Genomic DNA, 18,082 nt, shown 5'->3' with positions numbered 1-18,082 from the left:
TCAGTTTTGCATTTATGTATTCATTCATTTATTTATTTGTTTGTTTGTTTGTTTGTTTGTTTGTTTGTTTAAAGTGCAACCATGTCACTATGTTAAGTTAGAAATAAAATGATTGATTGATTGATTTTCATTATACTGAATTAATTTTTTTAAATATGAATATATAATTATAATATAAGAAAAAATGTATTATATATTTAACCTCCATAATTTTGTTACTTTGTATATTCATAGAAATAGCCTAGATTACATTTATAATCTAAAATGTAAAATAAAATGTACATATACATTTTATTGTACAGTATGAATTATATTTATTTACATCTAAAGGCCCGTGATTGGTTGTTGAGCCGTGACGTCACCTACGTGACAGTCAACGTCGCAGACATGGCGGAAGTGAAAGGTCAGTTTAATCTCACTTCACATTTCATTGTTTATTTTACATACAGCGGGTTAAAACAGGACTGGTTGTTAATCGTTGGTTTGTGTGTCGTTTGGGTGGGTTAGTTATTTGTGCGGTTGTTCGGATTTGAGTGTGTAAGCGTTTCTCATCGATGTGATTCACATCCATTCATCCCATTCATTCATCCATATATGACAGCAGATAAATAAAAGCGTATTTTATGTCACGCTTATATCAGTGTCTCTGTGTCCGCAGTGTTTCCTCTGTGCTGTGTGGTGCAGAACTACGCCTGGGGTAAAGTGGGCCATGACAGTGAGGTGGCCCGGCTCGTGCTCGGTGGAGACCCTCAGGCTCTCATCGAGGAGACCAAACCCTACGCAGAGGTACAGTGTGGATCACACCCGGAAAAAAACAAACAAACAAAAAAATCTCAAATTACTGTGTATAAAAATATAGATTAGCTAAATATAAAATGCTTTCAAACTGATAGAAATGTCATGAAAAAAATAAAGATAATTTTATGTTTACATCTTCCTCATGGATAACTTTGTTATTGCCTGTGTTGTAAATAAAAATAAAAATAAAAAATCACATCTGAGAAAGCCGAAGAGAGCCACATAGACCTTTAAATTGTGTTATTGATGTTATAATTATACATTAATAATGTATTAATAATAATTAGGGATGCACCGATATGAACATTTTGGCCAATACCGATAATTCTTTATATTTGAAAGACAATATATTGGCTGATAAATCTAAACCCAAATTTTTATATAATTTTTGAGAGCCTGATTAGAAAAACAAAAGTCTCACCATTAAAAGCCATGACCCAAACACACAATTATAATGTTCTCATTATAATGTTATGTAGCTTATATGACAGACTTGCGCTGCACATGTTGCACTGAACTGTACTTTCCTTTTTTGAAGTGATTTCAATCATATTTCAAGCAATTCAAAACCGTCATGTTGAACAGTGCGCATCTGAAGCGTCTCAGCTGAAGGAAATAATACATTATTTATCAGCTTTTATATATTTTAGCCAAATTTTCTTATCATTATAACGATAACATTACAAATGAACGTATTTCGGCCGATACCGATATGGTGGCCGATATATATCGTGCATCCCTAATAATAATAATACAAATAATAAAAACACATCAGCCTTTCAAACTGTGTTAATAGCCCTATTCAGACTATAATCGTTTCTCAGGTATTTTCAACATTTACTAGTCTGTGATTTTATTGCCGTCTGAATCCAGAATGTCAGTGTTTTTCTCCCAACACCTGCGTTACCCACGGCCTGCTGTTTATTCACAAACACCAAGGTCATACTGTGATCTGATTGCCGTCCGAATCCACATCTCAATAAGAGATCAATTAAAAATGCACTGTTTAAATCCTTTTTGACCACTGCCGAGTACCGTACGATAACTGTTGCACTTCGGATGCGTTTTAAAGATCAAGCCTAGCTTTATTACTGAAATCCTGGAAGAACTTTTATTGTAAACATTTGAAATAGGCCGCTTTAATGTAAATAAGAGTCTGTATTTATTTATTTCCACCAATTTCCACATTCTGAGATGAAATAAAAGACAGAAAACCACAGTTTTATTGTGCGGCTGTCGCACACATTGTGTATCAGACTTTAACAAGCGCAAGTGTCTCTGCAAATAGCAGCTCGCTTAAAGGTTAGCTTGACATTCACTTTATCTGACAGTCTATTAATAAACCCACAGCATGTGTTCATATCGTCAGTCTATTGTTCTATAAATAACCATCTTAAAGGACCCTTCATTTTGACATTCGCAACGCAAAAGTTTTTCATTTTTGGTTTCATTACTTCTGCACTTCACCCGCTTATCTAAACATATATGTATATATATGCATCTCATTATACAGTGCAATGCATAAGTGAATACACCCATGCTAAAGTTGACTAAAAAGAGGAATAAAAAATCATATTTTGGAAATTGAACTTAATGCCTTAATTTAAAAAATTAGGAAAAATCCAACCTTTAAGGACACCAATTTTCTTTGTGAATGAATAATGTATCGTAAATAAATAAATGTTCTTCCTTAAAATACATGGTGCATAAGTTTGGACACCCCTATGTTAAATTCCCATAGAGGCAGGCAGATTTTTATTTTTAAGTATTTTTTTTTTATTAATTTTTAGGATACTATGCATCCTGATAAAGTTCCCTTGGCCTTTGGAATTAAAATAGCCCCACATCATCACATAGCCTTCACCATACCTAGAGATTGGCATGGGGTACTTTCCATAAGATCATCTCTCAATGCAAATCAAACTAGCTATTAGGCTAACTGAAATAAAACCATGCCAATCTCTAGGTATGGTGAAGGCTATGTGATGATGTGGGGCTATTTTAATTCCAAAGGCCAAGGGAACTTTATCAGGATGCATAGTATCCTAAAAAATGTTTTAAAAAAATACTTAAAAATAAAAATCTGCCTGCCTCTATGGGAATTTAACATAGGGGTGTACTCACTTATGCACCCTGTATTTTAAGGAAGAACATTTATTTATTTACGATACATTATTCATTCACAAAGAAAATTGGTGTCCTTAAAGGTTGGATTTTTCCTAATTTTTTAAATTAAGGCATTAAGTTCAATTTCCAAAATATGATTTTTTATTCCTCTTTTTAGTCAACTTTAGCATGGGTGTATTCACTTATGCATAGCACTGTATATACATATATACATTATATATATCAGTGACTGCATCTTTAAGAACAGTTAATAATAAGAAACAACATGAATCTCTAATCATTACATCTTTGTTTTATGCTCTTTCAAGCTTTGGATGGGTGCTCATCCCAAAGGTGACGCTCTCATCAAAGACAACAGGATATCCCAGAGGACACTGGGACAGTGGATTGCAGATTTCCCAGGTTGCCTGGGGTCAAAGGTCAAGGACACATTCCACGGGCAGCTCCCTTTCCTTTTCAAAGTGCTGTCCGTCAACACGGCTCTGTCCATCCAGGCGCATCCCAACAGGGTGAGATTGGAGACCGTTTCCCTCATAGAAATGTACTCGGGTACGAACAGAAACCTAGTCCTAAGAAAAAAACCTCAGATGACGCAAAAATGGTCATTTAGTGTCATCATCGGAGGCTTTTCTGTCCAGAGGCGAGAGACTCCAGCCAGTAGGAGGAGCTCGTCCCGCATGTCTTCGACCCGCCCATAGGGGGATCTCACGATAAAACGCCGTCTTTTCAGTTTCCAGTCGACTAGTAGCCTAGCTGTATCATTTCTCCCGATACTGCCCTCTGTAACCGGTAGGCGTGGCTTGGGAGTGTCCTCGTAGGGCAGCGAAGCAAGTGCATTCTGGGAGTTGTAGTCTTTCATCCACATGAGCCAAACATACATTTTCTGGCTTTTCTCAGTCTAGAAGGCTCCAACTTCTAAAATAATTTCACATTTCTACTGCATAAATGACCCAATTTAAATACACATTCATCTTTCCAACGGTCAAATATCCCTTTAAATAAAACACATGTAAGGGATGATAGTGTTGATGATTTACCTTGGGTGTGAGCGAGAGTGAGCCTGAAGTGTATTCATGCATAGCGTGTGGAATCAGGGCCACAAATGTATGGAAATCCACTGTCTCCTCAAAAGAGTCCGTTTGCAAGCAGCAGAAAGCCATCTTATGCGACATACACACACACACACACACACACAGTAAACCTGTGTTGTTCACTCAGCTGTGCATTATAGAACCGAATTAATAAAAAACACAAACCAGTGTGAGTGTGAAACCAGACCGACGCTGCGCCGGGAACAATCGCGCTCGGACCTAACGAGCAAACCAGCCCAGTGTGAAAGCACCCTTCATTTGTCCTTGTCTCTTGACAGGAGTTGGCTGCCAGACTCCATGCACAGTTTCCTGAACATTACCCAGACAACAACCACAAACCGGAGATGGCCATCGCACTCACTCGCTTCGAAGGGCTCTGCGGCTTTCGGCCAATGGAGGAGATCTTGGGCTTCCTCAAAGGTGTGTTTAATGAACTATACCAGATAACACTGCTTTTCTGTTGGAGACGATCAAATATGTGACAGTATAACTCAAAATTACACCCCATTTACATTGTTATTATTATGTTTTTCTCGTTGAATATCCCGACACCTGGAAATATGTCATATTGCAGAAGATTAATGTGTTGCACACAGAGGACTTTTGTGTGAATTGCAGCCTTTTAAACTTAAATCGTCTAAAGCTGTTAAAATTATGGAAGTGTTTGTTTAATCACCATTGATACAGAATCATTGTTAACTTCTGTATATTATACATGATTTTGTTTCATACTTCACTGTACTCGTACGAATATTTTTTTGGAAATTGTACTAGAAAAATAACTTTACTAAGCAAGTTCATTAAATTTAGAGAACAAAAATAAAAAATAAATTATGAAATCTATCAATCTATAAATCTAATCAAATATATCAATTTTTTTTTTTTTTTAAATAATAGAAACATTTAAATATATATATATAAATCTAATAAAATAAAATAAAAAATAAATAAAAAATATAAATATTTCATATAAAAAAATAATAATAATATAAATATTTAATATAAAAAATAAATAAATAATATAAATATTTAATATAAAAAAATAAATAAATAATATAAATATTTAATAGGGCTGGGAAATGATTAATCGCGATTAATCATAATTATTTTGTATATATAAATACACACACATGCATGTATATATTTAAGAAATATTTGCTTAAATATACTGTATATATATTATATATAATTTGTATTATAAATAAATATAAATATTTTATATATAAATAAATGTTTCTTAAATATTTACTTGCATGTGTGTGTATTTATATATACAAAATAATTATGCACAGTACACACACAAATATTATGTGAACACAAACTTTTATTTTGGATGCGATTAATCGCGATTAATCATTTCCCAGCCCTAATATTTAATATAAAAATAAATAAATAATATAAATATTTACCGGTAATATAAAAAAAAATTAATATTTAATATAAAAAATAAATAATATAAATATTTATATATATTTGTGTGTGTGTGTGTGTGTGTGTATATAATATTTATATATTTATATATTTGTTTAAGAACATCAATACAATATCAGTAGCATACATAAGTCGCTTTGGATAAAAGCGTCTGCTAAATAATTAAATGTAAATGTTAAATGTAAATATTAGTTCAAACCATGCAAAAAATGCACATCGAACATTTTTGATTGACCTTTCGCAGTAGAAGTGTCTTGGCTGCTCATATACTGATTTACTAAAGAAGGTCTGTGCTTCTGATCTGAGACCAGCTGGTGTGTGTTTTTCAGATGTCCCAGAGTTCCGTGCGCTGATCGGGACTGAAGCCGCCGAGGAGCTCCAGAGCGCTGTGGGAGACTCGGACCGAACGTCTCTCGCTCTGAAGAAATGCTTCACCAGAATGATGAACTGTGAGAAGAAGCTGTTTGTGGATCAGCTCAACATGTTGGTCAAGCGGATCTCAGAGGAAGGTGAGAGGAAACCAGCACATTATTAAACATGCTCTTCAAGACCTGTGCTGATCCTGTGCATTTTAGAATTGAGTTTAAAATTCTGCTTTTTGTTTTTAAATCCTTAAATAATCCACTCTATCTACACAATCCCACACATAATCTGAGATCTGGTGAAAAGAGACTTCTCTCTGTCCCCAGATCAGGATTAAAGCATAGAGGAGATCGAGCCTTCGCTATTCCCGGCCCTTCCGGCGTATATCAGATCGGCACAGGCTTTAACTGTTTTTAAATCGTCACTTATCCTCCTGAGACCCAGAAAAAAAACCACTTTGAATTTAGTTTTTTTTTTCATGTCATCACATTGTTTAGAGCATAAGAAACAAATGGCAAAAAAAAAAAAAAAAAAACATTTTTGAAAAATTATATTTTATTCATATGTTATGATGTCCTCTGTAGTGACACCAGGACTAAGTTTTTTTTTTTTTTTTTAAATAAAATGAGATGAAATTATATGTATAGGCCAAAAAAAAGGGATTTTTTTTTTTTTTTCAGTCACCAATAAATTTTGGGGTTTTAGGATTTATTTTAGCTAAAATTTGTATAAAGATGATTCTCAGCTATGTTATGAAAGAAATTAATTGATACACCATTTTACTTTATGCAATATATGGGTAAAATGGCCATAAATTAATATTCCCATTCAATGCAATGTATCTACAGTACCAGTCAAAAGTTTGGAAACATTACTATTTTTAATGTTTTTGAAAGAAGTCTCTTATGCTCATCAAGCCTGCAGTTAAAAAAACAAAAAAAAAACAAAAAAAAAACAACAAAAAAACAGCTATATTATGAAATATTATTACAATTTAAGATAATGGTTCTCTTTTTTAATATATTTTAAAATGTAATTTATTTTTGTGATGCAAAGCTGAATTTTCATCAGCAAGTACTCCAGTCTTTGGTGTCTTATGATCCTTCAGAAATCATTCTAATATGATGATTTGATACAGTTATTATCAATGATGGAAACAGTTGTGCTGTTTAATATGTTTTTTTGGAATACTTTTTTCAGGATTCACTGATGAGTAAAACGTTAACAGCATTTATTCATAAAAACAGCATTTATTCAAAATAAAAACATTTCTAACAATATAAATCGTTACCATCACCTTTTATCAATTTAACGCATCCTTGTTGAATTAAAGTACTAATTTCTTTTAAAAAAAATAGTTATTGTTCCCAAACTTTTGAACGGTAGTGTATATTGTTACAAAAGATTTCTATTCTAAATAAATACAGTTCTTTTTAACTTTTTATTCATCAAATAATCCTGAAAAAAGTATCTCAGGTTATAAAAAAAATATTAAGCAGCACAACTGTTTCCAACATTGATCATAAATCAGCATATTAGAATGATTCCTGAAGGATCATAAGACACCAAAGACTGGAGTACTTGCTGATGAAAATTCAGCTTTGCATCACAAAAATAAATTACATTTTAAAGTATATTAAAAAAGAGAACCATTATTTTAAATTGTAATAATATTTCATAATATTACTGTTTGTTTTTTTTGTTGTTGTTGTTTTTTAACTGCAGGCTTGATGAGCATAAGAGACTTCTTTCAAAAACATTAAAAATAGTAATGTTTCCAAACTTTTGACTGGTACTGTATACACTGTATCTAATGCGCACATTATAGTGTTCTCAGAGCAACATTTAATGACAAAAGAAGTGTAATAATTGGAGTAATAATTAGCAAAATTTTAATAATAATATCTAATATTTCATAGGAAAATTGATGCATACTTATTTCCATATTCACTTGTTGTGTCTCACAAAATGCCTGATAAACATGATTTAAGTCCTGATGTCCTCTACAGTGGACACGTATGAAATCAACACCCTGTTCTGGAACAGAAAGTCATTTTTTGATTTGAAACCCCATAACGTTTTCCTGAGATGTTGGTTTATGAAATACAATTTGAAAAGAAGTCCGATTTATGTAAGGTGTCACTAAAACATAATGTCCTCTACAGTGGACAAAAGTCTATTCCTGGGTCCCAGGAGGATTTTTTTTTTCTTGGCTTTCAATCCACTGTGAGCTTCTGTCATGAATGTGTGTTTCTTTGTTTTGTGTGTTGTTCAGCACTTCGGTCAGCTGTGCTTGCTGTTTTTAAATGTGCCATATAAATCAAACAATCTTGAATCTTGAACGTGTTGTTTTGTCCCAGAGGCTGCAGGCAAAGACACCTCCAGGAGTAACGGAGAGCTGCTGCTCCGACTGCATTCCCAGTATCCCGGGGACATCGGATGCTTTTCCATTTACTTCCTGAACCGGATGGTGCTGCGGCCGGGGGAAGCCATGTTTCTGGGAGCAAACGAGCCTCATGCCTATCTGTCTGGAGGTCAGGTGTCACCACATTACTCATTAAACATGTTTCTTGGACAAAGTCTGAAAAAACTCTATTTAAAAAATTTAAATAGTTTATTTAAAGTAGTTTCTGCTTAATATTCACAAATCATTCTTTGAGCAGGTTGTGTTGTAATTATTATATAAAAGTTATAATTTTTGTGAAACATATATTCATTTAATGTTCATTAATATTCGTTTATTCCATACATTCATTTAGTTGTACTTTTGGTTAAATAAATTCAATAATATACACTTAATATTAATTTAATGTTCATTCATATTAATTTATTCAATGTAGGTTTTGCTTTTGTACTTTTTGTGAAACATATTCATTAATATTCACTTAATAATCCATAATATTAATTTGTTCCATGTAGTTTGTGTAGCTGTAATTTCTATGAAACATGTTCATTTAATATTCATTAATTCCATATATTCAATTAGTTGTACTTTTTGTGAAATATATTCACTTAATATTAATTTAATGTTCATTAATATTCATTTATTCATTGTAGGTTTTGCTGTTGTACTTTTTGTGAAATATATTCATTAATATTCACTTAATAATCCATAATATTCATTTGTTCCATGTAGGTTATGTAGTTGTAATTTTTGTGAAACATATTCATTTATTCCATATATTCAATTAGTCGTACTTTTTGTGAAATATATCCACTTAATATTAATTTAATGTCCTTTCATATTTATGTATCCCATGTAGGTTGTGTCGTTGTACTTTTTTGTGAAATATATTTATTAATATTCACTTAATAGTCCACAATATTAATTTAATATTCATTTATTTTGCGTAGGTTGTGTAGTTGTACTTTTTGTTAAATATGTTTATTAACACTCCATTTAGGATGTGTTGTGATTTTTGTGAATTATATTCATTAATATACATTTATTCCATTTAGGCTGTACCTTTTTTGTGTGTGAAATATATAATTTAATATTAATTTAATAATCCATAATATGAATTTAATTTTCAGTTATTCCTTGTAGGTTGTGTCATACTTTTTCATTATTCACTTAATATTTATTAATTTGCATAATATTCAGTCATGTGTATTGGATGTTTAATGGTTCTGTGAATCCTGCAGACTGTGTGGAGTGTATGGCGTGCTCTGATAACACCGTACGTGCCGGATTGACTCCCAAATACATAGACGTGGACACACTGTGTGAGATGTTGAATTACAGCCCGGCTCCGGCCAGTGCCAAACTCTTCCCCTGCGTGCGGGACAACAGCGACCCCTACGTCTACCTCTACGACCCTCCTGTGCCAGACTTCAGCGTCATGAGAATACAGGTGCGCCATTCATCACGATCCCGTAGAGAGCAGATGTCATGTATAGATATGAAACAGCCTCACTTCAACCATGCAGGATCATTATTTCTGTATTACAGTATTCCATATTATCACAGAAGTACTGGGATAAAAGTTTATAGTTGGGATATAAACATCAAAATAGAGCAAATCACCTTTTGAAAGTAACTTGATTCTTCAAACGGAGATCAATTACATTATTACACCAGTAGGTGGCGACAAGAGACTGCTAATAATGTATTCGTCATTGAATCATTCATTCAAGAGATTCATTCAAAAATGCTGATTCATCCAGTAATGAAACAAGTGAAGTCATGGGCTGCATCCAAAATCACATACTTTCACTACTATAGTAGGCGAAAAACATTATGTGACAAAAGAAGTATGTCCGAAGTCACTGTACTCGTAAAAGAGATGACCTACTACTTCTGGCGAGATTCTGAAGTGTGTATTCGATGGACACTTTATTATCCCATGAGGCCATGGGAGAGGATTTGTGAATGGAGGTGAAGTGACGCAACTGACGCTTGGTAGGTCACATGACAATGACAACATGGTGGATGTAGTATGTCCACAATCACACTAAAAAGTAATAAAGTAAAGTCATAAAGTAATTACTTATTCAAAATAAGTTCCTAAAGTATGTGATTTTGGACACAGCCTTTATGAAGTGAGTCGTTGAATCATTCATTCAAGAGATTCATTCAAAAATGCTGATTCATCCAGAAATGAAACAAGAGATGTATTTATGAGTGAGTCATTGAATCATTAAAGGGGACATATCATGCTAAATCCACTTTTTTAGCCCTTAAATGCATTTTGTTGTATATTTGGAGTGTTTAGAAGTACAGAAAAGTTGAAATTATTCTCTTCAGGTGCTTCGTTGATATCTTTATATTCTGTTTTGGCCTTATTTTTCAACCTGTTCCGATTTTTCTGTTATCTATGACGTTTTGTGAACTATTACGTCACAGTATTTGCAGCGGAACTGCCAAATAAGGACATTGACTTCCAGCCCAACACTTCGAGCAATCCTCAAAGTTTTTATTTCTCGCTGCAATTTTGTAGTCCAAGCTAAAAGATGCAGAAGTTACGAGAGGGTAAGTTAAAATGTTCGGTTGTTGGATGTAGTAACCCACACGCTTCATTACACCGTCTAGTGTAGATGAACTGCTGCGCTTGTGACAGGGCGCATGTTTAACTGAAAGAACGAGCAGAGAGAGAGAGAGAGAGAGACCCGGTCGCGCACGCACGCTCTCTCTCTCTCTTCGGAGCCAGGCGAAAGTGTAAACAAGACACCGTCTCCAAACTAGACGCCGTCTTGCTCTCTCTCCCTCGCACATATTAATCAAAATAAATCGACACGGTGGTAAAAGGTTGGAAGACCAAAGTTTCATGTGTAAATACAGTAACACACCATTGCGATACATCCATATGAAGACGTTGTTCTGCAGGTTCGTCGTCTTCATTTTCATCTCGCTCCGGCTCCGACTCTGGCTCGAACATGTAAGGCTGGCTGGACAAGTCTTCCGTTGTTGACATTTTGTTAATAACGTGTGAATAAAAAGTTTCTGTGCCGCTAGATAATCGTATCTCTGCTATCAAACTACAAAAATGGCCGAACGGGGTGGAGTTGAACCGAGTGTCACCTGGAGAGGGGGCGGGGTATGAAGTGTCTCAATTGTATTTAAAGAGACCGCACCAAAACGAGTTGCTCTCAGACGCACATCAGAAAAGGGGTAGAAAAGGGGCCCGTGGAGCTATAATAATGAGGAATTCAGACCCAAGCATTGCAGTTCCGCTTTATATAGACTACAAATGTATGATTTATATGTAAAAAGGAACGATTTAAAAGCATGATATGTCTCCTTTAATTCAATATGATTAAAAAAAAATCTAATAAATTTGACAATTTATTAAGCAATGAACATTTTGTCAGAATCTCTAGTAAATTACATGTTATTTTGTTTAGTTGTCGGTTCAGAATCATGATAGAATCGTTATCTCTTTTTCATTTATTTAACAAAAATCGTGATTTTCAATTTATCCAGAATTGTGCAGCTCTAATATTAAATTTCTAGTAATATTATACTCATAATAATGTTCCTAGTGTCTGTGATTAACATAACATTAAACACTCCACTAATGTCCCTGGTGTTGTTCTCCAGATCCCCGCCTCAGAGCATCAGTACACTGTGAGCGCGCTGGAATCCGCCGGGATCCTGTTGGTCATCGACGGAGACGCCGTCGCCACGTCTGCTGCCGCCCTCTCTGACATCACTCTGAAACGAGGCTCCGTGCTCTTCATTTCAGCCAATGAGAGCGTCTCGTTACAGGTGACATCATCGACGGGCATGACCATGTTCAGAGCCTGCTGCTTACTGTAGGACACTTCATAAACGTCCAGCGTCTGTTCTGTCCTGATAAAAACCCACCGCTGAAACAGCTCAAGTAGAAACCATGTTCCCATGTTTTTGTCTTTATCACGATCTTGCATGACCCCAAATTATGATCATTATGATGACATTTAAGTGTTAAAATTGCTATGCTTGACCCAAAAAAAATCAACTAAACATAAATAATGAATCGGTTTGAATCATGATTGAGGTTCTGCATGCATGTTCTTTTAAAATATGTATATGAATTCCTTTTAGTCAACATGAAACGCTATTCACAACGGTTTTAATTTAATAATGTGACATATTTACCAGGGAAATTCAGTCAGATTTGATTGGATGGTGAAAAGTGGGCGTTCATATGGAAGCTTGTTTCCGCCACTGAATAATAAATAAATAATAATAATTGCGACTTTTTATCTCACAATTCTGACTTTTTTTCTCACAATTGTGAGATATCGAGTCAGAATTGTGACTTTTTTTCCTCAGAATTGCGAGATATGAAGTCAGAATTGTAAGAAATAAAGTCGCAATTGCGAGATATAAAGTCGTGATTCTGAGAAATAAAGTCGCAATTCTGAGAAATAGTCGCAATTGCGAGATATAAAGTCGCGATTCTGAGAAATAAAGTCACAATTGCGTGTTATAAAGTCAGAATTGTGAGATATAAACTATTCTGAGGTAAAAAAAAAAAATCCGTCTTTTTTTCCTTAGAATTGGACTTTATATCTCACAATTGTGAGTTTATATCTCACAATTCTGAGAAAATGTCAGAATTGCGAGATATGAACTCGCAATTATTATAAAGTCAGAACTGTGTGATATAAAGTCACAATTGCGAGAAACAAAGTTAGAATTCTGACTTAACACGCAATTCTGACTTTATATCACGCAATTCTGACTTTATATCTCGCAATTCTTACTTTATATCTCGCAATTCTGAGAAATAAAGTCAGAATTGCGAGATGTAAACTCGCAATTGTGAGATAAAAAGTCGCAATTATTTTTTAAAATGTTTTATTTTGTGGCAGAAACAAGCTTCCATACATTCCAGAATAAACTCAGACCAGAATGAGTTTAAACCACCAGCATTTAATGAACTATTGTAGGGTTTTAGAAAAGATGTTTTACCTACAACAATAACCTAAAACAATAGCTAACTGGGCACAAGCGGTAATGTCAGCAAAAATTCAGAGCAAGTTGTTACATTTTGATGAAAGATCACGAAGACGAATCATTTTTTCTCTTAAGAATATCTTGCACCGCTGAATCATTCATAATAAGACCAGAAACACGTCTTAAAGAGGCTATATGTGCTAATTTGCATGTATTAATCGCTGTTTTATTGCCTATGAAAGCCTGTCGATTGATTTTTATGCGGAGGGCTCGGGACGCTTTTGCCGGGAAAAACAAAAGGATGTGATGGTCACGCGCTCCCGCGAGCCACACTTCCGCTCAATGACACATGAAGTGATTTTAATGTTCAGGATAGCGCCGAAAGAGCCATTCTGTACATTAATGTCAATGTGTCATGCAAAGAAAAGGGATTCATTCAAACTATAGTCTCACATACATATACGATACTACTCTCAGATATATCTTAATTAAATATCGTAACAGTGTAATTTTAATGACCTCATCTGTCGACGTGAAGCTTGTGCTGACATACTCATATCAACATTGAATCACGTTCATTCTCATGGACGTTACGAGCACGAGCGATATGTTGCGGACTGCAGTTCACTCAACGGCCACCAGTGGCGCTAAAAACAAGCTTTTCTGAATTCCACATACAGCCTCTTTAAGAAAGTAGATCGGGTCAGTTGTGATTTCATGTTGACACATATAAGTTTAATGCATGATCAGGGATGCATGATCACTCACTATTGGCTGCAAGATATAAACATTTAATGAAACGAAATTTGCTCCTTTTTTGTTGCATAAGGACGTATAACATAAAACCCAGATGGAGGACAGTAACAAAGGAACTTTTACATAAAAATCCGGTAACGTAGACTTGAGACCAATTTTAAAGTTTTTTTTTAGACTTTTTCATGGTATTACTGCTGAAGAACATCGAGTCCTTGTTGCAGACGTACTCTTCCATGAAGAACTTCCATGGTGAAACATGGTTTTATGGGTTTATTGAATAAGTACGTTCTTTGCTAAATGAGCGACAGACACAAGTTTTGGGATTTGATTACCAGTGCAACTGATTTTAAAAAGAACCCTTTTTATTCTCCCTTATTAGTTACTGTATGGCTTGATCTGTCGTTCTGTTTTATTGCAGTAGTTAGTTACTATTTGCACTAGAGAGCACAAAGGATGCTGGGAATTACCGGCACCCTGATGTTTGTTTACTGTATTTTTAGTGCCCTCTTCAGATTTGTACGTGTAAAACCAGAAGCCTGACCTCAACTCTTGTTGGCCTCCGGGATTATTTCTATATTTTTGGAGCTGTATTGTTCTGAAGTGTTATGGGATCCAAGCATGCGTTCGACGGCTAAAGCGGGAGTCTGAATGAATGAATGAATGTATGACACTTTCATGAGCTGTAATGGAGCATGTGTCTGATTAGAGGAACTCTGTATGTAATTCTAATCTCTAATAAATAACGGTTCTGTAATCTTTCACCTGCTCATGACCAGTTTTTATGGCCTAAACTTATGCAACAGACAAAGGTCACGTTCCCCAGTGATCATTCAGCCTGGGCTTTAATTACAGGCTTGTTGACGTTGTCTTTTATTGGATCATCTTGTTGACTTTTACACAGACTCATGTTCCTGTTTCCTTTTGGATGAAATTCAAATAGGATATGACAGTAAAATTTCATAAAGCAATGCATTTTGGAGTTCATATCATGACAACATGCAGCACAAGTGTTTTCAACATTGATAATGTCAGAAATGTTTTTTAACAGCAAATCATATCAGAATGATTTCTGAAGGATTATGTGACACTGAAGACTGGAGTAATGATGCTGAAAATTCAGCTTTGATCACAGGAATAAATTACATTTTAACATATATTTAAATAGAAAAAACTTTTTTTTTCATAAAATTTCACAATATTACTATTTTTACTGTATTTTTTATTAAATAAATGCAGCCTTGGTGAGCAGAAGAGACTTCTTTCGAAAATATTTAATTTTAATGACATACTAATGAATGAATAATCTTAATATATATAAAAACTCAAGACGTATGACAAAGGTTTTAGAAATGCAAGAATTGCAGCCTAAATTAAATTGTCTAAAGCTATTAAAATTATGCAAATTTGCATTCACTATTGAAATTGAATCATTAACTTCTCTATATTATACATGATTTTGTTTTATACATTAACACAAGTACATTTTTTAAAGTTTTATTAGAAAACGAATATAAGAGATACTGATAGTAGAAGAGATCTAGTCCTGATATGCAAATGAAGATCTCTATGGGCCTCTTCACTAAATCAGATTAAAATAAATAATAATAAACTAATATTAATATTAAATATAAAATAAATAATACAAATGTTTAAATATATTTATTTATTAAAAAACATCAGTACAATTTTAGTTCAAATCATGCAAAAATATTACCAATGTACAAATTTGCTTCACTTGTTTGTTTTCTGAGACCAGCTGGACATTTTCTAAGATGCTGATCATCAAACGTTCCTCTGCTCTTTCTTCTCTTGAGCTTTACTGGAGTGATCACATAAATAATGCTCCTAATGATTGACAGATGCAGCAGCCAATGAGTCCAGAGTGAACATGTGCTGCTGAATCTGATTGGCCGTGGGCTTGAGGGCCCAGTAGAGTTTCTGCAGCGCTTGCACGTCCTCTAGTGCATTATGGGCCGCGTATGAAACTCCCAGGAGGCTCTTAACCAGGTTCTCCTGCTTGAAGCTCTGAAGGCCACTGTCTTTGAGAAGCTGTCGGGCCAACGGAAGAGTGTCCACGAATCCACCCAGGTGCTTCTGGAAGTCTGACCTGAGGCTGAACTCATCCAGAGCTCTGGCCAACACGGGACAGTCGAACCTGCGGATGTTGTGACCCACCAGGAGCGGCCGACCCAGCATCTGGAGAAAGGTTATGAAGGAGACCAGGGCTTCTCGGAGAGAGCTGGTGAGCACCGGCCTGTGGTGGAGAAACAGACGCTGGCGTCTCACACTGAAGCCTGTGATCCTGGAGGCGCTGGGTTGCATCGGCCGACGAGGAACCATGAAGAGGTTGAGAGTGTGACTCCCACTCACTGCCGCCAGCTGGACCAGATCACACGAGCGGTCTGGACATTCACAATATATGCAAAAAGTAACATTATATATACAGTCAATATACACCACACCAATAGACACCAGATATAATTTGGGATATTTTTTTACTAGTGTGTGCAGGACACTATAGTTAATTTATGTAAGTGAGGATAGCAAAATAAAGTAAACTGAAATATTATACACAAAAAAGAAATCTTCATACAGTGACTACCTGTGAAATTTATTTTAAAAAAATTTACCAAAAATGATTCAGACACTTTGACCTGATCATGTGTGTTTTCTTTAATTGCTAATGCTCTTTTTACACACAGACTGAACAAAATGAAGCATTGCTTCTTGGTCACTGGTTGAGCTAAACTGGTATTATCTAATTGTGTAGTTAAATTTAACAGCTGACAGATATTCAACATAATTCATGTGTGAGACAGTCTAACAGAAGGACGGACAAAACCAGTCAAATATCAACTGAGTTCTGTCATATTTTACTACCATTTTAGAAACTATAGCGAATAAACTGTGATGATGTGAGAAATGTTGATGGTTTCTGATTTTGGTTTGAATACATTTTGAATACTTTTTTTAATAACTTTGAATAAAATTTATTTGAATACATTTTGGTTTGACTGTATATATACACACAGTACCAGTCAAAAGTTTGGAAGCATTACTATTTTTAATGATTTTGAAAGAAGTCTCTTCTGCACATCAAGGCTGCATTTATTTGATAAAAAATACAGAAAAATCTGTAATATTGTGAAATATTATTACAATTTAAAATAATGGTTTTCTATTTTAATATACTTTAAATTATAATTTATTTCTGTGATGCAAAGCTGAATTTTCAGGATCATTACTCCAGTTTTCAGTGTCACATGATCATTCAGAAATCATACTAATATGATTTATTATCAACGTTAGAAACAGTTGTGCTGCTTAATATTTTTTTATAACCTGTGATACTTTTTTCATGATTCTTTGATGAATAAAAAGTTTTTTAACAAGACCAGAATTTATTTAAAATAGAAATCTTTTGTAACATTATACACTACAGTTCAAAAGTTTGGGGATTTCTATTTTGAATAAAATATTTATTTATTTATTTATAAAGGAATCCTGAAAAAATAGCACAGGTTATAAAAAAATATTAAGCAGCACGACTGTTTGCATTAATAATGTTGATAATAAATCATCATATTATAATGATTTCTGAAGGATCATGTGACACTGAAGACTGGAGTAATGATGCTGAAAATTCAGTTTTGATCACAGGAATAAATTATATATTGAACATAATTATATTCACATAGAAAACCATTATTTAAATTATAATATTTCACAATAATACAGTTTTTTCCTGTATTTTTAATCAAATAAAAGCAGGCTTGATGAACATAAGCGACTTCTTTCATAACATTTTATAGACTAGGATTTGAGAATATGATTCCTAAAAATGATATAACCAAGCCACAGGGAACTTTTGTTGTCAAAACTGAGCAGAGACTTCATTCATACAATCGTTTACATATTTCTCATGGTTAATAAGAAATTGGTTTATAAAATCACATACCCAGACCAGTCGTCTCTAAATCAAAGAACACAGTACAAGCTGGATGCAGAGAGCTAGAATCCATTACTCATTTTAAACTCATCGGATGTTGCTTTTCCGTCTGGTCTACTATTTTGAATGTTTGGCTCATGAATATTAATTACGGTACGACGTGACGTTTGTCAGTAGTCCAAA

At 34.3% G+C, this 18,082-nt stretch overlaps 2 protein-coding genes across 4 annotated transcripts; one reads left to right on the top strand and one right to left on the bottom strand.

Annotated features, from left to right (window-relative positions):
• The first annotated feature begins 341 nt into the window (after positions 1–341).
• Positions 342–13,925, top strand: mpi (mannose phosphate isomerase). Of its 3 annotated transcripts, none has more exons than XR_013819821.1 (9): positions 342–403; positions 659–786; positions 3,234–3,434; positions 4,295–4,436; positions 5,777–5,956; positions 8,171–8,344; positions 9,456–9,664; positions 11,851–12,592; positions 13,035–13,925. XR_013819821.1 is itself a non-coding variant. In XM_079858907.1 (8 exons), the coding sequence occupies exons 1-8, from the start codon at positions 388–390 to the stop codon at positions 12,067–12,069; spliced, it is 1,269 nt and encodes a 422-aa protein (XP_079715033.1). In that variant the 5' UTR covers positions 342–387; the 3' UTR covers positions 12,070–13,925. The 3 variants fall into 3 exon arrangements, 1 of the variants encoding a protein (XP_079715033.1); XR_013819822.1 differs by having other exon boundaries at positions 11,851–12,628; positions 13,073–13,925; XM_079858907.1 differs by having other exon boundaries at positions 11,851–13,925.
• A 1,737-nt stretch (positions 13,926–15,662) lies between these two features.
• plex9.2 (PML-like exon 9.2) lies at positions 15,663–18,053 on the bottom strand. The gene is made up of 2 exons (XM_079859670.1): positions 17,909–18,053; positions 15,663–16,352 (listed from the first exon to the last, which is right to left on the bottom strand). The coding sequence occupies exons 1-2, from the start codon at positions 17,970–17,972 to the stop codon at positions 15,796–15,798; spliced, it is 621 nt and encodes a 206-aa protein (XP_079715796.1). The 5' UTR covers positions 17,973–18,053; the 3' UTR covers positions 15,663–15,795.
• Positions 18,054–18,082: the final 29 nt, after the last annotated feature.

The sequence above is a fragment of the Squalius cephalus genome (genome assembly GCF_949319135.1).
Source record: "Squalius cephalus genome assembly, chromosome: 23".
In the NCBI taxonomy this organism is placed as follows: Eukaryota; Metazoa; Chordata; class Actinopteri; order Cypriniformes; family Leuciscidae; genus Squalius; species Squalius cephalus.
Note: the sequence above shows the minus strand (reverse complement) of the source record. Positions and strands in the feature narration are given on the sequence as shown.

Excerpts from the sequence above, each read along its gene's own strand:
- mpi (XM_079858907.1), top strand. Across the intron at positions 787-3,233 it reads AGACCAAACCCTACGCAGAG|CTTTGGATGGGTGCTCATCC; the intron begins GTACAGTGTGGA and ends TGCTCTTTCAAG. Across the intron at positions 3,435-4,294 it reads TCCAGGCGCATCCCAACAGG|GAGTTGGCTGCCAGACTCCA; the intron begins GTGAGATTGGAG and ends GTCTCTTGACAG.
- plex9.2 (XM_079859670.1), bottom strand. The coding sequence starts at position 17,972 with ATGGATTCTAGCTCTCTGCATCCAGCTTGTACTGTGTTCTTTGATTTA. Across the intron at positions 16,353-17,908 it reads TTTAGAGACGACTGGTCTGG|ACCGCTCGTGTGATCTGGTC; the intron begins GTATGTGATTTT and ends GTGAATGTCCAG.